The sequence below is a fragment of the Anser anser genome (genome assembly GCF_964211835.1).
Source record: "Anser anser genome assembly, chromosome: 3".
Taxonomy (NCBI): domain Eukaryota; kingdom Metazoa; phylum Chordata; class Aves; order Anseriformes; family Anatidae; genus Anser; species Anser anser.
In genome coordinates this window covers 98,489,208-98,513,891 of record NC_139722.1, presented here as the reverse complement: position 1 = coordinate 98,513,891, position 24,684 = coordinate 98,489,208, and the positions used below count along the sequence as shown (strand labels likewise).

Below are 24,684 nucleotides of genomic sequence, written 5' to 3'. Positions count from 1 at the left end.
CTCTGAGCAGACTGGGATGATTGAGTAGAAGAGGTTGAAAGACGTGAGGGAGAAAGGAATCCTTGTCTGGGATCACAAGTCTGTTTGCAATTAATAAGCAATTAAATTTTAATTAGCAATTAAAACAGAATAGAGATGGCCTGCAGGTAATGGAGAAAGTGAGATTGGACTGAAGTGGTAGGTGAAAACGGATCGAGTGGAATGACCTGGAAGGGCCAATAAAGAATTTAAGTTGCTCGCTATGTCCTTACTGTCGGGATTAGTCGCTACGGCCTGATCTCCTGGGGTCTTGGCCTGAGCTCTCTGACTGGGTTTGGAAGGCAGGCCTTGGAGGGCACAGGTTCAGGGGAGAAGCACCCCTACAAGACGCGTTGTCTGCCTGGTCCTTCCGTGAGGCACCTCTCTCCTCTGCCCAGAGCAGTAGCTGGGGAGGTGGCGGAGTTTGTGCCTCAGAGCGCAGCGAGTGCTGGGGAGGTTGACTGAGAAGTACTTTAGGAAGCTCAGCATCAGTTGCTACTTGGCCGTGCCTCGATTCTGGCATTACGGCAGCACATTCTGCTTCGCTGGGCCGAAGACTCGGCTATCGGTGCTCCTTCAGCCCCGGTGCGGCCGGGGAGGGCTCCGGCTGCCGCCCGAGCCCCGGCGCTCCCCGCCCCCGCGGCAGGACTACATCTCCCAGCGGGCTGCCGGCGGAGCGGCCCCGGCTGCCCCGTGCCCTCGCCCGGGGGAGCCGGAGGGCGAGCCCCGTGCCGGCTCGGGCCGCGGCAGGTAACGGCGCCGGGCGGGGGGGTGCGGGCAGCGGCGGCCCCCGGGCGCGCTGAGGAGAGGCGCGGGGGCAGCGCGGGGGGCGGCTGAGGGAGCGGCCTCCCGCGGCGCCCCGAGCTCGGGCGGGAGCGAGGGGAGATGTTCGGGTTCCCTGCCCCGGGGCTGGGTCGAGTTGGGAAGCGGGCTGCCCCCCCTTAAACACCGGGATCTTCGGAGCGTGTGCCCTCCCGCCCGCTGGCGGGACCAACCGTGGTCGTTATTGGAGGCTAAATAACGGCAGCGGACTGGGAGGAGGTCTTGGGGTCGGATCCGGGAACGGGAAGGCCCTGATGGGCTTCTCTAGGGGGAGAGTAGGTGCCGCCATCCCAAACAGCTCTCTGTCGCCAGCCCTGTTTGTCCGATTTAAGGTCCCTGATAAACTGAACTTTTTTTTTTTCTTTTTTATGCCCCTTGCCAAGCTTGAAACTTCTTTGACCGAGTACCGGGCACATAGCTCTGCTGAAGAGGCGCCTTAGGGATGAGAAGAAAACCTGCAAAACCTACCAGCTGCGTTTCGTTGCCCAACTGAGCGATCTGCAGAATAAGCAAGTGACACGCTCACAGTCCTGAGGTTTGGCTCGTTTTGTCACAATTCAATTGGAGTCTTGACTTTGCCCTGCAGTTAAAACATTTCCTAATCAAGCGCATTGCTTAACTTTCGGCTTTTCCAATCCTGATGAAGTAGGCAGTTTCCCCTTACTTTCATAGTATGGCTATAGCTAAAATAAGAAAATTTACCTAGTTGCTGTAGGTGAACCTGCAAGATAGGATTGATCTTAAAAGCCACTGTCTGAAATGTACATATACGTCCAGAAATGTGAGGTTAATGTTTTGATTGGCATTGTTCTTTTGAGATGTCATGCTTCTCCTCTGAAATGGATAGTGCTGCTTTCTGAAGTAAGCTAAGACTGAGACTTGAGTGCACAAATTGCTAATGCAGCTTGAAAATCAATGGAAGATCGGCACCAAAAGCAATTAGACAGCTTAGAGAAAATCAATCCACAGCTGAAGTTGTCCAAAGACAAGGATTAGGTCATTGTCAGAGCTGAAGTCTTTGTGGAGAAGGATCTGGCACTTTGTCAGGCTCATGACTGTTCATTCTACATCTTTTCCCATCAGAATTCATATATAAAAACTTGTAGGTACGCATTTACATAAACTCTGCTTGTTTGTTACTTCTCCTGGATTGTATTAGTTGTGTGGTCTTTTGTTTTGTTTTGGTTTTTGGTAAACGTAGGCAGTCATGATGTTGAAATAACTCATTCAAAATAGATCACAATTGGTAATAACTTGTGTAGCTGTTTGTATGAGTTGTCTAAAATAGGTTTTGGATTTTCAGGTGTTTTAAAAGCTTTTTTTTTTTTTAACCCTCCTGTTACCCTTGATACTTCTTGCATGTAGTCATTATGTTTGGTAAAACCATGTTTTCAGCCTGTATGTGCAGGATTTCAGAAAAGCTTTCAGACATATCTAATATTTTTAGACTTAGAACCACAGTGCTTTATTATGGTAAGCACTGTGAAACAAGTTCAGACTTTTTAATAGAATATGCATGGCCAAATTTGTTCTAATTAATTACAACAGGTGAATGAAAAGGTTTGGGGTAATAACTTTTGAATGGTAATACTCCCAGAAAATCTTGTTTCTTCCGTGACAGTTTCTCAAGTAATTTGTAGGTGAAGAAGTAGCAAAGCATGATGGAAGATGAAGTATAGCTTATTGCTGTAGGCAAAAGGAATCGATTATTGTGTATATTCCTGTGCTCATTTCTCGCATTATAGTTGCTGTATTCAAATTCTGTGGCCAGACGAGCAGAGGAATCTTTGTGGTAGTGTGTACTGCTTTGCTGAGCCCGCAAGAATACTTCGTTCACACAACATGCGATCCCAGAATAAGGGCAGTCTTCTTTAATGTGCAAGTTCCAAATGTGGCAAACAGAGCTCTAATTACTGCTTAAGTCCCTAAAGAAAAGTGACTTGGAAAATAGAGCATCTTTCTCTCTGAAGAGTTTTGGTCTGCTTTGTAATTAAGGCTGAAAATACTTTTTTCCCCTTCTGAGAGCAGCTACTGAAAAATTCCCAAATTCTTCCTCTGAACACACTATTTTTAATTAAAAGCATCATTGTATGTGCAAATGGAACAAAGATCTACTTCTAAAATGGCATTTGCTTTAATCTCTTGGTCACATTCCACGCATAGCAGGATGGCTAGGTAACATAAAGATATGTACTCCGGATTTTATGTTTCGTGGTTTTGTTTTTGCTTTTTGTTTGTTTGCTTTTTTGTTTTTTTTTTTTTAGAGTGTCATTATCAGGTTCTATTTATATTCGAGCACATTATTATTGATTGAGTGCTTTCTGATTTGTAAGGCTGATGATATTTTTGTGGGAATTGTGCTAGCCATGCTTCATTAGTTCCTGTTTTGAGTAGTGTGATGCCCTGTTCTAATAAGTTCGTTAGAATGAGGAAATGAGCTGTGCTCATGTTTGTGGAGGGATCCTACTGGGGTAAAGAACAGGAGCTGTGTTCTGTGTTTCTTCTCTGAAAAGTGAGCTGTTCTCCAGCATTTCTCCAACATCTTGTTTGACACATCTGTTGGAAATGATTAGTTGTAGTCCACAAGTAAGGGCTCAACAAACTTTTTTTTTTTACTCTCCAACTCAAGCAGTTCTCATTTTTCTTGCACTCAGCAGTAGATATTTTCTTTTCTTTTTAACTCTGCCTTAAAGACACTTAATTATTGCTCTATCAGTTTGTTCTGGATGTCCTGGCTGGCCACTACATCTGTACCCTGGATGTACTCTGCTATCTAACAGATAGGTAAGATCTTTCTGTCAGGTGAAGTGACTAAGTATTGTGCATCATAATTTGATTGAAGGACCTAGTTCTCCTGTCTGCTTCGTCTGGAGTGTTAATTGCTCTAATGTGGTGGGTACAGGTAGTACGTTTCTAAATGAAACCCTTCAATCCAAAGAGAAATTAAATATTTAGTTGTTATTAAGATAGAGAAGGAGTAGCAAGAATTGTTCTTGTTACATGTTTACACTGGCACATCCCTTGGTGTTGCAGTATTTGACAGAAGATGATGGCTACCATCTGTTCCGCTCCTCTTCTCATCATCTAAAGTTCCTTTTCTCTGTGGGAATGAAGTCTTCATAGAGAGATAACAAGTTTCTGTCTCTTCCTGTTTGTATAATCACAATCATTAAAGAAAAATACAATTTTTAAAAACTCATACACATTTTCCTTCATGCTGCCCTTGCTGCTTGGAGTTGTGATCTTAATTTAAACTTACTGTGTGACACCTCATCTCACTGTCTTAAGTGTTTCTGTCAGTCGTCATTATATTTATATGTTTATAGTATTCATTATTACCGTCTCTACACCTTATTTTAACTGAAGGATTATCATGTATTTTGTTCTCACATACTTGGAGTACAAGATTTCATACTGTCTGCACTCTTTCCTCTGCAAGGCACCATGTACATGCCAATTCTGCATATGTTAATAATTAAAGGTTTTAGTAACAGTTTTCTAACAACGCTAACCCAAAAAGCATGTAAAGCTGCTAGCTAACTAAGATCTCTCTGTGATTTCACCGAAGAATCTTAAGAGAATTAGTCTAACAGAAAATCCCCCTGTAAACATCATTGCCAAACCGTCAGCCAGGACAGGATGAATCTGAGTCTTATCTAGAGATCAGACCGAGCAAAACATTGGCAATAATACTGTCGCAGGGGAGGAAGGCAACGTCTTACTGTTTAGTGCTAGAGAATTTGGTGAAGCTAAAAATAGAGCCTAAATTTACCTTTTTTGCCATTCCTCTCTGTAAAATGTAGACATTGGCATAGAAAGAGGAGGTTACATTTGTTATTGCTAGAAACTGGTAGAAGGCAAAATAGGAAAATGTCCAATTCATAATTTCTTTTTAGACATTAGAAATTGTTTTCAAATTCAACATTTCAAAGCAAATGTGGAAGTAAAGCTCAAGATGTTCTTTGGAGTCTATTTTATTGGACCGTGACATTTAGTTGGCTGGATATTGGCTGTGAACTGTTTTAAAAACTTGTTACTGGCATGATATACTTACTTTTTTAACTGTGGCTTGTGATTTGGGAGAGTTGTATCTAGTAGACCCAGCTTTCAGAGGCATTCACCCCTAAGTTGCATGCCAGGCTTCTGTCACTTCTTTGCATATGTGCAAATATTTTTTTTTTCTTGTTGGAATTTGAAGATCATTAAATAGGGTAAAGGTTTGACAGGATAAAATCTTTGCATTAGCCAACCTTAATGTTGTAGCTATCAAATGTTATGAAAGCTTAAACAGTACTTTTTGCCCTCAATTATTGTAACTGAATGATGCTGATTTAAGAATCCTTTAGCAGCTTTTCAGTTTGTAGAGTCCTAAACAAGAAGTTATTGCAGATGCAAAGAAGCAGATCTCTTTTCCCCTAAATCATGCCCACCGTTCAGCCATTTGATTACAGTAATGCGAGTCACAGAGAGCCTAGGGCAGATGCTGTCGCTGTGTATTTATGCAGCCTGCAGGTTGTTGGTTGGTTTGGTTTTTTTTTGACTCTTTGAAGGAAGTGGGGGTTTGTTCAAATATCATAAAAAAAAAAAAAGAAAAACTGAGATTAACAAGACATGTTGGATGCTGGTTAAAAACGTTTTTTAAAGAAAGCACAGATTTGAAAGAGCAAGTAATGCTGCTTAAATATACATTCTTGTAAAGTATCTTCCTCTTAAAAAATGCGGCTTACAATATTTTAAATTATGATTGTGAGATGAGCTTTGGCCAGCCAGGGGTTGCTTAAATATGCCTTCTCTGGGTGAGGCGAATTGGTGAACTTAGTCCTATGATACTTTTCATTTATGCTAGCTAGGCTTGGGTCTCAGTTCTTGTCAGATTTCAGTGTAGCACTAAAGAGAGAATACTGCTGGACTATCATAGCATTGGAGAATAGGTGGGAATGTTACATAAGGTACTCACATACTCCTCCAGGAAAAGGATGCACCAGGGACTAATTGTCATAAGCAGAAGTTTTGGGCGGTATTTATAGGTATCCTCAGAGCCTTAAATCACCTTTCTGTTGATGGTACTGCTCTCCAAAGTGCAAGGTCGGTTAATGGTGAGACTCTGTCCCCTTACAGCTGCCACAGGCGTTGGGCGTTCCTCAGGATAGCCCCTTGGAGTGGTGAAGGAGGTGCATCTCCAGCCCTGTCCTGGGGGCAGCATTCCCACTGCAGTGGGAGTCTAGCTGCCCCCCGCCCTGTCAGGGAGTAACAGGGTTTCACCTTCTCTGGGGAGGCGACCTCTTTTCTTTGGTTGTAGGCTTCTGTTTAGGTTCCTGCTGTACCAGCTGACTCCTGATGGCGAACAACCTAGAAAGAGATCGTAGAACAGAATGATACCATCTCTTCCTGCTGTTTTGGAGATAGCGTAGTGTGCCACCTCCCTGTGGCAGTAAAAAATGTAAATGTTAAATTTCTTATCGAGACAAGTCAGAAACTCTCTTGGATTTGGGTTTCCTGTCTTTGATTTGCTTCCCTGTGTAGGATGCTGTATTTAATCCGATGTCTACCTTTTTTTTCATACATTGTTAATGTATCATTTTATGCTCACCTGGGAGATATTATCAGTTCTACGCAAAGCAATTCCCGCATTGCTAGGCTATTTTGAAGCTTGTCACAATGTTCCATAAACTACATAAATAGGAAGCTTTTCTTATGCAAATGTCTTCACTTTGTGGTTTTCTGTTTGTTTCTGGTGTCATAAAATGACAAAAGTGTGATGCCCAGAGATGGTAGGACACCAGATTGAAGGTGAAATCTCTGAACTGTGCCTTGTTTTAGCCCCTTTTAGGCTGCCAGTGCTAAGGGACCCTGTTACAGGTGCTGTGAGTTTGTGAAGCCCTTCAGTGGGTTGTTCTGCCTTTCACATCTCCTGGGAAGACTAACCTGGAATTGCTACTCTCCAGGCAAATAGATCTATCTGTAAACAATGATGATCTGGCAGAGGGGTGCATTTTCAGTAAAAACCTAACGGGGTGGGAGGTTATGTAACGGAACAAAAATAAACTGAAACATTTCTAAATTGAGTTATTTCTCCTGCAGGATAATTAACCCGTATCAGGATAATAAACCTCATATCTGACAGCATTGGAGTGTGCTGAGTGCTCTCAGCTACCTTGTAATCTGCTAGTAAACCAACCTTAGAGAGAAAATGTTGTTAACAATGATCATGATAATCTCTGGCATACGTCTGAAAGCAATATGGTCTCTGTAGAGCTTTTGCTTCACCTGTTCTGCACTGATACGGTTTCATATCACCACTTAGAGTTGTTCAAGCCATAGCAGCTGAGTTGCACGGTGTTTGAGTTTTTGAGCACATGATATTTCCAAAGGTTAAGAGGAAAGTCTTTCATTTCCTTATTTCTCCAATAACGCATTTCCCATGGATTCTACTGCTGAAAGGCAAAGATGAACAAGTACTAGTGGCATAAGATGGGGAATTTTAGTACTAGGATATTTCATAGATGACTGCTCTAAAAAATAAATAGCACTGTTGTCTAGAACATCTGTTACTGGATACTGATGAAGATAGGGCATGAGACAGGACATGGCTTTGATGTTAATAACTGCTCTGTTCCCGTGGAGCTATTTGTACTGCTGTTAAAGTAACAGAGGGAAGTGGAGAAAAAAAATAATAAAGAACCTGAAAAAGCGTCTTCAACATGGAGAATTAAGATACAGTAAGTTTTGAGGTTTTCTTGTAAACAGCAAGATACCTTTCTTCAAGGGTATCTAATTTTGGGATGACTTATTGGGATCCATTGCATTTCAACGTTTTTCTTTTAAAACATGTTTTTGAAGTAGCAGAACAAAAACTTTCTTCCTTGGGCTCTTTAGAAAAAAAAAAAGTAGTTAAATGCTACCTAGGTCTAAGGTATTTAAATGCTGTATGCAAGCAGTATCCACCCTGGGGAACAGCAGAGTCTTGGAGTCCAAGTTCCTGACCGTGGGATGAAAGGAGATACTTCCTTCTAAGGTCAACATGCCACCATGGTTGAATCACGGGATTTTAGAGAATAAACACACCAGCACTTTGGTTACATCTCTGAAAACTGCAGGTATAGAAAACTTGTACCCATTTATCCTTCCATGTTCGTGGTGCTGTATTGCTGTACCATGGAACATATGTAAGGGGCTAATAGCTTCCATCTCGTAACAATTCTCAATCACAATTAGGGCAGGCAGTTCTGGTGCAGATGCCTCACGAGGCTGCTTTATGCTGTTCAAACACCACACGAAAGTTGTAGAGAATTAGCTTGAGCAGCAAACTCGGGCTATCACGGAGTGTGTTTGCTTTGAGTGCTCTCCTCAGCACAGGCTGGAGAGGTTGGTACCGGCATGCAGTGGTACGGTAACTCACCGCTAGCAAAACAATCCCTTTGAGTGTGGTATAAAGTGGTTCAAGGTAAAATACTGCTGATGCACTTTGCCCTTTTCTCTTCCTGCAACGTCCTGAGAAAAATCTACAGCATAGCTGGAATTCTAGGCCCCTGTGTTCTTTGTAACTAGAAATTAGAGGCACTTCCAAGTGAACTGAGAGATTGAATGTAGAGAGCAACTTGGGATCTCTATTAGCAAAAGTAGTCCAACTAGCATCAGAGGTGGCTTCTTCAAAATCAAAACATCCTGTGCGAACTGATTGTCATTGATCCCAATTCTCTGCAATAGGAGATGGAATTGTTGTGAGACCTGAAACTGATTTTGGCACTTACCGCTGGACTGTCAGCAAACTCACCCCACACTGTATCTGGAACTAATCACAGAAATAAATATCTTTTCATGCAGTGAGTTGTTTGCATGGATGTACCTGGGTGAATGCAAAATGTGCATGTTTACACAGAATCCTTCCCACGTGTTCTGCTGCAAAAGATCTGATTTCTCAAGTCTCATTGAGAGCAGATGGGGAAGAAGAAATATTTTTGTGGCTGGGGTACTCCAGTGACTTAGGACATACAAGTTGCTAGCTAGAAAACAGGATGGGATTCTGTTCCTGGGTGAAGCAGTTCTGCATTAGGTGCTGCACCACTGTCATCTGTTGGTAGAAGCTATGGTGCTGATGATACCAGTGTACAGTTAACTCTGAGTGGAAGAGATAAAATATGTGCTTTGAGGGAAAGGCAAGATGACCCAGGCCTTGGAGATGTCTAAAGGGTGATTAACTGAGGAACTGCTCGTCAGGAAGACCATTACGTTGATGTTCTTGAGGGAAGCATCCTGACCGTGCCCTTGAATACGTCACCAATCAACTTAACGTGAGTAGTTGGCTGAGAAACAAAGAACAGGAGTATGTGAGCTGTCCTCGTAACAGTAAAAACCCCATCCCTGGGGTGGGAGACGCCAGCCCAAGAAGGGACCCTTCCTCTCTGCAGATGCGCAGAGTGCTTCTGTCATGTCAGCAGTGTGCTAATTCTGTCACCAGTCAGAGGCCAGGGGATTGTACAAACGTGTAAATGTGTTGATAAAGGATTGTATAAAAGGGTGGTGTGGGAAATCCTTGTGTCTCTCAGCTTTGTGGGAAACTGTCTGGTACCCACACTTGTGCGATTCTGAAATAAACAGCGTCTCGACCTAGTGTGTGGATTGGCTTGTTGCGCAGCAAATAACGAGTCTGAACGTTTATCGGGCAACACTGAAGTGGCGTATGCCATGAGAAAGAGTCCTCTGATTTCTAGGTACCCCAGCCATCCTGCCAGAATTTTGGGGCTGGCACTGAAAGAAGCTCTCTTCTTTTGGTGTAGCTCTTTGTGGTGGGTCTTGTAAATATACTGAAGTTGGCCAAATATTTGCCTTTTTTTTTTCCCTTCTGTGGTGTTTACATAGCTATTCTGGCAAACCTTTGTAGTCTAGACATGGCCTGAGTTGTGCTGTGATTTCAGGGAAATTGCTGTTCTCTGTGAAGATTTAGTAATAGAAATCCTATCTGTTAAATACTGTGATAGGTATTATTTCTATGTAAAGTGCTTTGAGGTTTCTAAAAGCTCCTCCAGTTCTGCTCTGCAGTAAAATTTAATTGTGCTCTTTAATTCTGGGATAAGCTGTGGTTCAAGTATGGTGGAAGTGGGAAGAGATTGCTGTCTTGTACTCCGGTGAACATGGCAGAGAAGTAGCAGCACTTTCTCAAATGACAGATATTGTGGAAGGACCAGTGAAACAAATAAAAAGATCAAGTTCTTCCAGTGCCTGTCATTCCCTTTTCTCTGGTTTCTGAGGACTAAGGAATTTCAGGTCACTTTGCAAGACTAGCAATTGTATGTGTAAGCAATATGTTTTTGTAGCTTGCTGTCCTATTTCCGTAGTGCCTGACCTTCCTACAAATGTTTTATTGGGTGCTTATTTTCATGCTTTTATCCAGCTACCTTATTTATTGCATGTCAGCCTTCAGAAAATTAAACTTAAGAAGTTGACTAAAACAAGTCCTGCACTTACAAGACGGGTCAATTTTAATCCTGTTATAATCACATGAACTCCTAGTAACCTTAGCTACAATTTTTATTTTGATCCGGGAATACATTTGCTCCATTCTGTTTGTAATGGAACAAACTCTCCCTTGGAAAAGAAGAGGTATTGTCAATGTTTAATTGAGCATCCCTATAATCAAGTACCATTTATATAGTACAGGAGAAAAGTTATGTTTGACATTTAACCTAGGTTCACTTTGATCAGGAACAAAATGCTCCTTCTGGAAGAAACGAAGGTAAGTTGGCAAGAGAAAGTAGCCTTAAGTAGTCCTTAGGTGGCATGTGACCATTTCAGATAAAAGGGGTTAGGGCACTTCTTCAGGGAAGACCACCAAGGACACCCCAAAGAAAAGAAGGCATGTGCAGAAGGGCCTGAAAAGGAGCCAAGAACGACACCATGCAATTACACAGCTCATGTAGATTAGAATGAATATGTATTAGATCGGTAGAATATGCATGAATTCAAGGTATAAATGTAACAAAGAAGCTGGCATTGGGTGTGCTTTATTTGTGAAAAATCCACCGAGCATCCAGGTCTCAATAAAAGCAGCATCTCTCCTGAGTGTGTGAGAATTGGCTTATTGCACACTGGGTAATAAAGGAGCTGCTTTTTTGGACAACGTGTTTACTCTGAACAATTTCAGAGCATCAAGTTACTCTGCAGCAGCAAAACCAACAAAACCTCTCAGCTTTGGAGAGAATGTAGGCTGTTCAGTAACATAAACAATGCTTGCTGTACAGAAGTTTTGAAGTACTTAATGTTTTATCATTTTCTCAGTGTATGAGTGTTTGAAACATGGCATTCATTAAAGTTATGCCTTAAAAAGGTGACATCGCTGTTTCTCAACCCCCTTTCCATACATTTTTCATACTTAAAGGTGTGGAAAGGCATTAAAAATGTTACTCATTCTCTTTAATAATTTTTTCTACTTGCAGAATGAAGCAGTTCAAATACATTGGAAATTTATTCATTTTTTTTACATTATTCTGTTTGACTAAAGCACATCATCCCTGTAGCTAGATTATACAGATGTGCTGTGAAATCAGGTTGTTCTCACCTTGAGAGAACTTCATTGCTTGGGGAGGGATGTTTTAGAGCCTGGAAAGCATTTATGTGGTCTTTTCTTTTCATAAAAGTTCAGAGGGAGAAAGAAAGGGAAGGGCCTTCTGTCTTTTGCTCTTGCTGTTCAGGAGTTATACAAATATTGCCCCCCCCCCCCCCCCCCCCCCCCCCCCAGCAAACTGGGAGGTACAAGATGGCTGCCCTCATGTTCCTCACTTATTTTGTATACACATCTTGTTTTTTCATCCTCCAAATCTGTAACAAAAGATATGTAAGCCTTACTGAAGAGATGCTCTGTTTTGGAATTCGTGGGAAATCTAGACCTTCAGAGGGAGAGAAACCTTGAACTTATGTCCACAGTTACCCCTTTTACTTTTGAAGTTTAGCAGCAATCAACGGCCACTGAGGAAATGTGTTTAATCAGAGGACTACTTAATTACCAAGCCATATAGTCTCTTGACTTGCTTTGAGTTCTGTTTTTATCTGGACAGATTGGGTCGATGGGCAGAGGCCAATGGGATGAGGTTCAACATGGCCAAGTGCCGGGTCCTGCACTTTGGCCACACCAACCCCATGCAGCGCTACAGGCTTGGGGCAGAGTGGCTGGAAAGCTGTGCAGAGGAAAAGGATCTGGGGGTGCTGACTGAGGCTCGCCTCAACATGAGCCGGCAGTGTGCCCAGGTGGCCCAGAAGGCCAACGGCATCCTGGCTTGTGTCAGGGACAGTGCAGCCAGCAGGAGCAGGGAGGTGATCGTCCCCCTGTACTCGGCTCTGGTGAGGCTGCACCTCGAGTGCTGTGTTTGGGCTTCGGGCCCCTCACTACAAGAAGGACATCGAGGCCCTGGAGCGTGCCCAGAGAAGGGCTACGAAGCTGCTGAGGGGCCTGGAGCACAAGTCCTGTGAGGAGCGGCTGAGGGAACTGGGGGTGTTTGGTCTGGAGAAGAGGAGGCTCAGGGGAGACCTCATTGCTCTCTACAACTACCTGAAAGGAAGGTGTGGGGAGCTGGGGGTCGGCCTCTTCTCACAGGTAACTAGTGACAGGACTAGAGGGAATGGCCTCAAGTTGCACCAGGGGAGGTTCAGGTTGGAAATGAGGAGACATTTCTTCTCAGAAAGAGCAGTCAGGCATTGGGACGGGTTGCTCAGGGAGGTGGTGGAGTCACAGACCCTGGGGGTGTTCAAGGAAAGGTTGGACGTGGTGCTTAGGGACATGGTTTAGTGGGAGACATTGGCGGTAGGGGGATGGTTGGACCAGATGATCTTGAAGGTCTCTTCCAACCTTAAAGATACTATGACACTACTGTCTTTTACATAAAACACTTAATTCCTCCCCAGTTGAGGTGTGTAGGTTAAAATACCTTATTTCTGAAATTTCACAGAAGTGTTAATATCCTGAGACTTACAGAACATCAAGTAAACATGTAGATCAAATCCTATCATAAAAAGCAAGTAAACCTCTGTAGTCTTTACGAAGTACATCACATGTCTCTGAACAACCTGACTGGTCTTATCAGAGTTCTGTTCTTCTCTTACAGGCATTATGCTGCTTGAGGTATTCCTGATTCTGGGGACAATCATCGTCTACTTCTTACGTTCCAGGAAGAAAGAAGAGACATTATCCTTTAAAGATGGATGGTGGGGCAGGGGCCAAAAGCCTGACACTGAAGAAGATGCAACTATTTGGCCATTTAAGGTGGAAACTACAGAAAAAGATCTGAGCGTAAGCAAATCTCAGTACGGGGAAAAGAGCAGTAAGAAATGGCTAAATAAATGTTTACTTGTTTATAAGTAATTATGGGACTGCTTATATTATTTGTTTGTAATGGATTTCTATTTTCTCAGCTCTGGAATTTTTAGGACTTTTTTTGTTCTCCTTAGTAATATTGGTGGACATTGATCTCCAATATGTTTTTCCCTCATACTGCAGACATAAAGATACATAACTTCTAACCTACAGATTTTAAAGAAACACAGGTCTGCATTACGACAGCTATTACTACATAATCCATCAGTAGCAAAACCTTTTTTCTAAATAAATTTTTAAACTAGGAGATTTAAGTTATGATAGGACATATTACCAAAACATTTTGAAAAGACATTGAACATGGAAAAAACATGTATGTATAGATGTGTTAAAAGCTTCATTTAAAAATCCATGCTTTCTGTACATGTTAAATGACCAAAAAAAAGTTAGCTTACATATTAACATCTTGTCTAGATTGAGACTGCCTGCTCAGTATGAGGCATGAGACAGTGTATGCAAGTAACTCATCTTAGCAAATGAGAGTTGTCCTTATCATCACTGTATTAGAAAATGCTGCTCAAGTTTAAACCTCTTAGAGGTTTGAGCAGGGATGGATTTCCAGACCTGTCTCTCACCCTCAACTATTCTGTGGTTCTGTTTCTAATAAGAAGCGGCTTTTGGCTCTTCTTCCCAGCTGAGTGATTTTGGACTGAATTTATAGTATTGTCAGCATTCCCCATGACCATGAAGTGCAGTAGCAAGGTCACTTGAAAAGTTAGCCTAGATTTGGCAACTTGCTCCAGTTGTTTCACCAACTTTGTGGCCCTGTGAAATCCCTCAGTGTTTCCCAGTGTGGATGCCCAGCACCTTAGTTTGGGAAGGAGAGCAAAAGGTCTCAGCCAGATCCATGCATTGATTGTGAGGCTGGGCTCAAAGGTAGCCCTGGGAACAACATACCACGGAAAGGCAACAAGACTTAAATTGTGAAGTCACTTTGGCGCTTTTGGTAATCACTCTGTAAAGTGCCACATCTTCTAGTGTGCTGGTGGGAAAAAAAAAAAAAGAAAGAAAGAAAAAAAAAAAACAATGTGCTATGGAAGTGAGTACCATAAGCAAACTTCTTCACAGCTCCCTGTTGTGTTTTGGGTGCTGTCAGAAGCCCATATCATCCTCTGTGGTTATCAGCCTGGCAAATGGGTTAGCCAGTGCTGCTGAACAAAGACAGTGGAAATATTAAGAACATCTGTAAGTGGAAGAGGAAGGGGGGGGTATCTGGAGGAGAACAAGAGTTGAAACAGCTGATGGAGCATCAGCAAATGGCACAGGTATCATTGGAGACATTATTTTCATTATTGCTCTTGTTTCACTTGGCCGTAAGATAGTAGATGCAGTGCTTGTAATGTCTCTTCCTTTTTCCTTTTCCCTGCAGGACTTGTATAGGAGGCTGGACGAGGCTCGATTCTCTGAGCCACTTGAGGACAGTTGCTTCCATTATGGAACAAACTCAGTGTATCTCAGGAAAGTTGTCTCCTATTGGAAAAACCAGTTCAACTGGAAGAAACAAGTTGAAATTCTCAATAAGTACCCACAATTCAAAACTAAGATTCAAGGTGCGTGGCTTTTTCTCTTAAAAATAAACAGTAATACATAATCTTGTCTACAAGGCATCACAGCCATAAGAATGCTCTTGGTCATGTTGCATGGGCCTTCCCTCCCTAGCTGTCATGACATGGATCCTTGCTACTGCTGCAGCAGTAGTGAGAAGCTACCTCATTGTAACTGAAGCCTTTAGGACAAGGAATGACAGATATAATTCCCTTGTGCTTGGATGGGTTGTCAGCTGGTGTTAACAGGAGCCAAGCACAGGCATTCGGCAACAGATCTGGATCTTGAGATGTAGACGTGTTCCCTGTCTTGCATGCAGTCGCACAAAAACACCCACAGATGCCTCCTCTTGATCCATGTAGTTCCCCAGCTGCTGCTGTCATGGTGATGCTGTCAGCCTGGCAGCTCTCATCAGCTGGGTGTGCTGGCTGCTCAGGTTATCCCTCACTGGGAGGACCAGTGTGCTCTGCTGCACCATTTCAAGCCCTCCTAGAAGGCAGAATGCCTTTCCCATAGGGTTGATGTGCTGCCAGGTCCAAGTGACTGCTTTGCATTTTCATTCTAAACGCAGACACCTTTTGAAAGAGGCTGTTCAGCTAAGGTCTGATAATACTGGAACTTGGTCAAACTGGACATTTTAAATACTTCAGTTAGGGTTGTGCTTGGGTGATTTGGGGGTACAGCTGTGGATTTAGAGCAAAGCAGACAATTGTTTCATGATTGCAAAATTCAAACTTGAGATTGGGCTATCTTTACTTGCACCCGTAAAAGTAGATTATTTGGAATGGGGCAGTTAACCATAATACTTAAAATAGACTCATGAAAATAAAAGGAGAAAAAAAAAAGAGTACTATCTGAGACAAGAAACGCAAAAGAAGTTAACAACAGTGCAGTGTGTTTAGATACAGGAAGAGAGATTTGAACGTTAAGAATGATTACGGAGATGGGCCATGAAAAGACAAGATCGAGCATGTGGAGTATCAGATTCTTAGCTTCTGTCATCACTGGAAGGTTTTTTAAGAGAATGCAGAAATCCACAGAATTGTAAAGGATGAGGAAATCTCAGTCATTGAGAGAGGCTGGGATTGCTGATGAGGTGGAGTTGATGCAAGTAAAATGTGCTTAAATACATCAAGGAATGGGGCATTCAGGCTCCACTAAGAGCAGATTATCGTTTCCTGGAAAGCAAAGCCCTGAACAGGTTTGAGGAAAAGCAGTTAACCCGGAGCTCCTAGTACAACATTGTGTGATCTCTGTTGCTAATATATTGTAAGGATCTCAAAGGAAACAGGACTGCGATTTTTACCTTTTAACCTAACAATGATGAGACTGGTACAAGAACATTTCTTCTGCTCTAATTTATCAAAAAATATACCGAAAGGTTTGGACAAAAGGTAGAAAAGAATCACAAAACTGAATTCTTTAACTCTCCTTTAGCAATGTATTTCTCGAATCTTTGATTCAGCATGATTAGTTTATCAAAAGTTAATGTGTGTGACTGGTTTACAGGTCTCCACAGACAGACAATACTTACTAATGGCTTTTAAAATTCCTTTTGCTGTAACATTGGGGTCAGTGGCTAGAAACAGAAGCCAGACATGTTCAAATGGGAAGTCAGGCACACACGAAACAAGAAAAGTGATTAATGCCCCCGAATAAACTGCTGCTGCTTATGATGGGGGGCATCTCTGTCTCTTGGTGCGTTAAAGTTGCAATTGTATGCCTTTCAGGAAGAAAAATCTGTGGCTGGGCAAAACCTAGGTGGTGCCATATAGCGATATTTCAGTACAATTATAAGGGCACTTGGTCTAAATGATGTAATTGTCTCTTCTGCCTTTAAGCTGTGTGAGTCACAGCGTTACTTTTTGAAGATTGCTTCACTTCTATGTCTTAATTTGCCGAATTGTTTTAAAACAGAAATATGCCGACCTCATTTAGGTGCTGCGATGCTTAATTGCCCATTATAAAGTACTTTAAGGTTCCTGGATAAATGGATCCAAAGAAATGCAGGGTGCTTGCATGCTCACCAAAAAAAAAACACAGAAAAACGAAAGATGTTAAAAGATTTATTCAGAATCTGTTCTGTGATTAGTTTCAGTGTCATGGTAAGTTTGGGCATGTTAATTACTTGTTTTATTTTTTACAGGCATTGATATCCACTTTGTTCATGTAAAGCCACCTTGTTTGCCTGAAGGCCGGTCTGCAAAGCCATTATTAATGGTTCATGGTTGGCCTGGTTCATTTTATGAGTTTTACAAAATTATTCCTCTTCTGACTGACCCTGCCAGCCATGGCCTCAGCGATGAACACATTTTTGAAGTCGTTTGCCCTTCTATCCCTGGCTATGGTTTCTCAGAAGCACCCCACAAACAAGGTATGATATATGAGAAGAAACTGAACTAACACAAGCCTAGTCTTACAATGAGGCAACCCCTACTAGCGGAACAGTAACTTCTGTCTCTTGCTTTGCCAGTGTAGAAACAAAGATCCTGTGTGTCATGTGGAAAGAGAGAGGTGGATACGACTGCAAATGACATTAGTTTCAGGAGCAATGGCTGGATAATTTACAAAGGACTATAAAAAGTTATGAAGTAACAACTCTATGAATTAAAAAGTTTCTAGTTATCGTTAAGATAAGGTTCTGCATGCACAGAGGCAAAATGGAAACACATTCTCTGGGCAATGCTTAGTGCCTCAGACAGGGCTCAGCTGGAGTATGACTGGTTTAGGAGGAATCCAGCAACCCCTTAGCAGGCTAAATACATGGAAAACTAGTCGGGTTAGGAGAACACCAGGCTGTAATGAACGCTGCACTTTCTTCTCTTGGTTTCTGCCTGTTCTCTAAGCCTTACAGTGTGACAAGGGCTGGACAGTGTGACAAGGGCTGGACAGTGTGACAAGGGCTTTCACGTAGACTGTCAGACAGACAAGGAAAAGTGGGCTTGTTGTTTCTTAGGAACTTTTTTATGCCAGGGAGAATAAATGCTGCACATTCAGAAGAGCAGCTGGAATTAATGCAACAGTGTTTTTTTTTAATTATTATTATCTGTTTTTTTCAAATGCAGGCTTTAATTCTGTAAGCGCTGCTTCAGTATTTTATGAATTGATGCTCAGACTGGGATTCAGCGAGTTCTACGCACAAGGTGGTGACTGGGGCTGGCTCATTTGCACCAATCTGGCCCAGATAGCTCCCAAGTGAGTACCCCTTTGGTACAGTGCTGCATGATCGGCATATAAAGCTGTTTTATTCTTTAAATAGTTACTGCTTATGTACTTGATTGTTCCTAAGCAAGTCCTAAAAACAAGCACTGTGTAGTTTTTCTCATCAGTGCTCTATGTTAAGCAGTGATCCAGAACTGTATGCCTTGGTTTCTTCTGAAAAGATGAACAGTTGTGTGTTTTGTGATGACCCCAGGGAATTCTGGAATGGGATAAGTATTCATTTAAAAAAAAAAAAAGAGGATTTGTGCCTGTGTGTGTGTGCTCTGACTCCTGGTGGTTGCCGCTTTGACTTGTTTTTTGTGAAAAGCAACACTATGAAGTACAATTAAGGTCACGAGCAATGATTTAATTAGTGGACTGGAATTTAAGGATGTCTATTTTTGAACATTGTAAATATAACATCTGTTACAATAATAATATATATAATATAGCATTTAATATTTAAATAGAACATCTTATAACGTTTTGATTCATTCTAAATATAACAACTTTGAATCACATTTTATTTTGGTAATTTGTGGGGCCTTTTTCTGTCTTTATTTTTAGCCATCTGAAAGGCCTTCATTTAAATCTAGCCTCTGTTACGAACATGGGATTCACCCACCTGCTCTCCATTCTGCTGGGCCGCTATCTTCCAGGGCTCTTCGGTTTCCAGGAAGAAGACGTTAGGCGGATGTTTCCCTTCTTGAAAAAAGGACTCTACAGGATCTTGTTGGAATCTGGCTACGCTCACATACAGGCTACAAAGCCTGATACTGTTGGTATAGAAAGCAAACAAACAACAATAAAAAACATGCTTTTAGAGCTCAGAATACTTAATTTTTAGCTATAATGTCACAGAAACAAAACATGCTGCTAAAAATAGGCAGAAAATGAGTTTTTCAGGGAAATGGAAGTAGAAAGGCTAGAGGAAATTGAAGTAGGAAGGTCAGAGGTTTTAAAAGACAGTCTCTCTGTATCGAGTTGTAAAAGGCAATAGATGGGTCTATAATATTAAACTCAGTTTTGCATGCAAAAGGGGTGAATTATGAGAACTGAGCATTCTCTAAGTATCACTGACCACATTCTTAGTTTTCATAAATAGTTTAATACTTTTCCACTTCTGCTGTCACTGGGGACTGTAATTCTATTGCAAATGCAGGTATGCTGACAACAAAAGATAGTTTCTCCACTGAGAATGGATCACGATCAAAATGATGTAAACTAAGAAGCTTTTAGCTGTTTTAGCACACAAGCTAATTTATTAATAGGCAGAAGTAATACCTGAAAAAGTCAAATCTAGTTCTTACTCACTGTTATGAATCACTTGCAGACTTTCAAGAAAATAAAATGTGTGTACCTATGAATTTTCTTTCTAGATGAGCTAATCACTCATTGCTTAATCACTTTACGTGTCTAAGTATTAAACATTTCTGTTTTAAAAATATTTTTTGCTACCGAATTGGAAATCTGAGTCAAGATACTGAGTATATTTTTATTTTAGTGCAGCAGCAATTCACTCTGTAGATTTTATTAAAAACAGCTATAGAAACTATTTCTTAATGTCTTTGCATACACTTAGCTACAGAAGCAGGCATATTCTTAAAGTATGTAGGCAAAATGATAGTTTTATGGATTTAAAATAATTTGGCTTGCTTTGAGTTGTGATTTCTAAAAATTACTAGTCTCCGATTCCCTTTTTTGCTTTAAGAAAAGATTGGAAAGCCGGTAGCTGACAGGTACCAAGATGTGTTCTGTTCTTCTGTCTGATTCTTGCCCTACTGGTAGTCTGTGGTCTGTCAGAGCAGACTGTGTGGACTGCACAGACTGTGAACCAGCAGTAAGCTCATGTTTTGGGAGCTGAAGCAGGAGCACTCCTGCAATTTTGAGGACAGTGAAGAGAGGGGAATGATGTGGGGGAGGCTCCCAGAGGAAAAATGACACCCTGAGGAAGGAAGCTTTAGGTAGCTGGGAGAGGCCCAGCCTGGTAGGCTGCCAAGGTCTTCCTGAGCCTTCTGGTGGTACAGTTCTACCTTGCAAGAACAGGATTCAACACGGAGCTATCCTTAGCGATGAAGTCATTTCTGACTTTTGGTTGATACTAATCTCTTGATTGTTTCGGAACTGGCTTTTGATCGAACCGGTTTACATGGGTCTGATTTTATAGTTACTCATGAGGATATTTGGATGGAACTTGGGTTCATTTTCAGTTGATTGAAGAGGCTTGGCATTGCCCGTATTCTGTACTGTTAGGGTTGATAGAAGTTTTTCCTACACGTAAACTGATGTACTCTTCTTTGTTCCCAGCTAAGTGAAGTACATGAGAACAGGCTATTGCTTGTCTAATTCTGCACATCTAGAAAGCATACTAGCTGTAACTTTTTGGAACACTTGGCATCCGATACATATGTTACTCGTTTAATAACTGAAACTCAACTACATTTAAATAGTAATTACTGATAAAGTTTTGCTAGCTGTAGTGTCAGGCATCTTATGGGACAGTTGGGCTGCAGGGGTGGAACTTCAAATATATTGCTGTTCCTCAGGAAAAGGTTTTTCTAAGATTTTTCTGAGCAGCTGGGACAGTTTATGGTCCCTGTATTTCACAGCACTAGGATGTATTAGCAAAGTTCCAAGCACAGGTGTGTTGTGTTGTTTTTTTTTCTATCCAAGTAAAACAACTATAAAAAGTATGTTAAGACTTGTCCTACATTAAGGCAGTTGGCTATTGCTAATGTGGAAGATGGACCTTTTTATAAAGTCTTGCCCTTCTTTAATGACCTTCTAATAATCCTTAAAAAGTTTTTGCTGTTAGTTAATGGTGTAAATTCACCTGGGCAACTTCCAGATTAATAGAAGCAAACCCTACTTGGCACGTAGACCTTAATCTTATTAGCTCACATGTGCACACACACACAAGCCAGCAGAAATGCAATATTGCTACATCAGGTTGAAAACATGCGATGCGAGCTAAGGTGGAGCTTGTTGGTATACAGATACTATGTTTATGATCCAACAATAAATGGCTCTGACTTGTTCTACTAATTTATTTGCTTAAAAACACAGTTTGCTGGAACTGCTTTGTAAAGTTACTTACCCTGTATTATAGTGGGCAGCTTCTAAAGCAGTCTGAGGTCAGCAGTAGAATATCCCAATTTTAGTTAATTTAGTTAATTTTTCTCCTCCTTTTCAGGTTGTGGCTTGAATGACTCTCCTGTAGGACTGGCTGCATACATCTTGGAGAAATTTTCTACATGGACTGATCTGGAATTCCGTAATTTAGAAGATGGAGGACTAGAGAGGTAAGCATTTCCTTTAATGCCATTTTGGATGAGGTGACTATGCCACAAGTCGTAGCTAAATAAGATTCTATCTGAATGGATGGCCTCACATCATATAAGGAGTCTGTAGTGACCACAAGCAGTGCAGTACTACAGCATGCAAATAAGCAAACCGGCCATGAATGCTGATATGCTCCCTTCCCCCTTGTATCTCCTTAAAAGAGATACACCCTGCATTTTTTTGTGGATTAAGAACTGGCTTAGTGAAAATCTTAATGAATTAACTGTTTTTCCTACCTTGTTTTTTTTCCCTTACAACAAAACCAAAGTCAAGTCCCTGCTAAAGTAATGCAAAATGGTATTTAGTTCTAACTAAGCAATTTCTGGGCTCACTTATTCAGGAAGTTTAACCTGGATGATCTTCTTACCAATATCATGATCTACTGGGTGTCAGGCTGCATAGTCTCCTCCATGCGTTTCTACAAAGAAAATCTGCAGAAGGGAATAGGCACACAGAAACATGAGAAGTAAGTGTTTTTTCCTTTAAATGTTTTTGCCTTGAACTTAATTTTATGATTGCAGATGGGTTGTTTATGTCTTATGGTTGCTGCCAAGTTTATGAATGCTTAGGAAAAGGAATGCTATGTCACAGTGTATCTCTGCAGGACTGGTCAGTTGATGCACTGTGCTCAGAAAACACAATAACTTGGTTTGAATCCCAAACCACCAGCAAGGGCAGCTGACTGGAACAACACTGCTTGAGGACCTCCCCTTCGTGGTGTATCATGTGTCTAGCTAGGGAAGAGCATATACACTTACTTCCAGATTTGATTTCAGTTATTAAATTAAATTTAGTTATTAAATTAGATACCTGGATACTGAGTCACCTAGTCAGTTTTGTTTATGAAGTTCTGGTACTTTTCTGGACACAGTTTGCTTATTTCTGGAAAAAAAAAAAAGTTCTACCTTTGGAAGTAACTTCAGTATAATGACAAATGCTGCATAATTTGAAAGTTGGTAAGACTAATGTTCCTATGTGCAGACACTTACGATAACAGCTTGGTTGCATATACCTCTGTCAGGTTGAGTACTGGGGAAGGTTTAAACCTGCCCAGAGGCATTCACAACCCCAGTTCACTGCTATGGTATTTATTTAGCTGTGAAATGATGCTCCCAGGAAGCTGACTTGGTTTTTGAAGCTATTGTGGCTACACTGTGGGCAGTATTCTGCTCCAGTTCTGCCTACATGAGATGAGCTAAACAAGCTTCTACGTGCCTAGAGGAAAGAGTCTCAAAAACATACATAAGAGTAAGCACCCTGTTCTGTCTGAGTTTTAAAACCTGTCACTTCTGATAATGCAACTTATGTATATGGAATATTTCAACCTAGGAAATACTGCTGTTTATAACAAGCATGGCTAGTTCCACTTTAAGATACTTTTCCTTTCAAATGCAGTTGCTTCCCTCTACTTGTTCCTATAGAAAACATTCTGTGGAGTACATTCATGCCAGTTAAAAATAAAGCTTTCTTCTATGGGAAGACACTTTAGAGGACAAATTCTCATGTTAAGAAATGTTTCCTTTGAGCTAGCATAGATTTACTATTATTGCTCTCTTTTTCCCCATCCCTTCCTTAGAGCGAGTGGTTCAAGATAAATTCTTCCCCTGCGTACCCTCCAGTTGTCCTGACAGGCTCAACATGTTCTAGTTGTAATATTCACTGTAAATCTCTCTTCAGCCCTTGTCAAATTGTTTGCTTTCCCCTCAATACATGACTCTTGAGCCCTGAATGTAGCTTGAGGAAACTTGCCTCCTAGGGCTGTCTTCTTAGTTTCCTTTCTTCTAACTCTTATGCCCTGGATACCTAGCAACACTGCCTTATATATCAGTGTATGCAAAAAATTATAGCCATCTTTCTTTTTTTCTTTTTTCCAGGAACGGGAGCATTGTCTAGTGCTCAAATTTAAGATTTGGAAGTCAGTTTTTAATTACCTAACACATGTGCCTATCTGTTGAGGAACATTTTCATGGGACTTTCCATGTCTTGCCAAATTACGTGTCTCAAAGATAAAATTGTTGTTCTCTCTTCTCTCTCAGGCTCCCAGTACAAGTACCTACTGGCATCGCTTCCTTCCCTAATGAAATCATGCACACACCCCAGGCTTGGGCCCAGAAGAAATACACCAACATAGTGTCTTTCCATTTGATGCCTAAAGGTGGCCACTTCGCAGCTTTAGAGGAACCTGAACTTCTTGCTGAAGATATTCTGCAATTTGTTGGGAGAGTAGAGAAAGAGCAACTTTGGAGAAAGAAAGGAGAATAATTCCCCTTAGGAAAAGCAGGGTAATTGCTTATTGCTTACTAAGTCTACTGTAATCAGATCTTATTCTTGACCAGATATGAGAGGACAGCAAGAAAACTGCAGGATAGCTGAGATAGGATACAGCCTTGGAAACCCAAGGATTTTTCTTTTTTAGCACAGCTACGCTGAGAATGTAGCATGAAGGTTACTTGGTTATTTTCTCCCCCAAGCAGAAGCTTCTGAAGCCTGTTCTCTAATACCACTTACTCTTATTTTGAAATTGAGAAATAGACCTTACCACTGCTAATACTCAGTTTAATTATTACCAACAGCTTTTCTTCACAACAGCAGTAAAAGTTGAGTTGATGTATGTGTGAGATTCCCCACATACACAATGGGGAACAGTCGAGCAAGACCTGACTTGAATGACTGTATCAATTAATCAGCACTGATCTACAGTGCTCATTAAACCAACCAGCTGGCTGCTGCTGGCTGCCTTTCTCTTCCAGCCTGTGCTGTTAAGCAGCTTCCTGGCTGGAAGGAAGCTCGGCTCCCCTGCACCAGGCTCCTAGGAAAACAATGTGTGAGGAGCAGCTGGATCGTTAGCTGAGTAGCTGAAACACACAGGCTTTTGTAGCTTGGACCAGAAGGAGGGGTTGGGGGTAGGCGTAATTACAGCCCAAGTAGCCTCTGCACGGAATTTGTGCTCTTAACTAAAATCATAGTCCTGGACAGGCTCGAGACACTATGGCTTTGCACTGCTTCTACGGGGTTCTACTGTAAACACCTCTTAAAATAAAATTTTAAAAAAAAGATTAACTTAAAATTAAAGGAAATTTGCATTAAAACTTTGAATAACACTTGCACGTACATATGCTTTAAACTTTTGACTAGCTGTGATTCTGTGTCAGTTCAGAAACTACTGATTCTATATTGCATTTGTTACAGAGGTCAGGTGAAAGGCAAACTGCTCAAAGAAAACTGAAAGGCAGTGTATTTTTGCCAACAGCAGTACCTAGTATGTGCAGCTGAGCTTCAAACACTTTAAAACTGTAGCCAGATGACTGATTTCAGTATGGATTTGTTCTCTAATCACTTTTGATATACTTCCCTTCCTTGCAAGCATAGGGAAATATAATCCATTAATAACA

General features: G+C 41.4%; 1 protein-coding gene across 2 annotated transcripts; it reads left to right on the top strand.

The window, feature by feature from the left end:
* EPHX1 (epoxide hydrolase 1) lies at window positions 1-24,381 on the top strand. 2 transcript variants are annotated; one of them, XM_083828504.1, is made up of 10 exons: window positions 1-768; window positions 1,224-1,375; window positions 12,936-13,120; window positions 14,574-14,754; window positions 16,896-17,123; window positions 17,815-17,944; window positions 18,518-18,732; window positions 21,144-21,252; window positions 21,633-21,758; window positions 23,329-24,381. In XM_083828504.1, exons 3-10 carry the CDS (start codon window positions 12,941-12,943, stop codon window positions 23,552-23,554), a joined length of 1,395 nt encoding a protein of 464 aa, XP_083684630.1. In that variant the 5' UTR covers window positions 1-768; window positions 1,224-1,375; window positions 12,936-12,940; the 3' UTR covers window positions 23,555-24,381. The 2 variants fall into 2 exon arrangements, with proteins under 2 accessions (XP_083684630.1, XP_083684631.1); XM_083828505.1 differs by lacking the exon at window positions 1-768 and adding an exon at window positions 843-1,115.
* The last annotated feature ends 303 nt before the right edge of the window (window positions 24,382-24,684 follow it).

Coding starts and splice junctions, on each gene's coding strand:
- EPHX1 (XM_083828504.1), top strand. CDS start 12,941: ATGCTGCTTGAGGTATTCCTGATTCTGGGGACAATCATCGTCTACTTC. Junction 14,755..16,895: donor ATTCAAAACTAAGATTCAAG/GTGCGTGGCTTT, acceptor TATTTTTTACAG/GCATTGATATCCACTTTGTT. Junction 17,945..18,517: donor CTGGCCCAGATAGCTCCCAA/GTGAGTACCCCT, acceptor CTTTATTTTTAG/CCATCTGAAAGGCCTTCATT.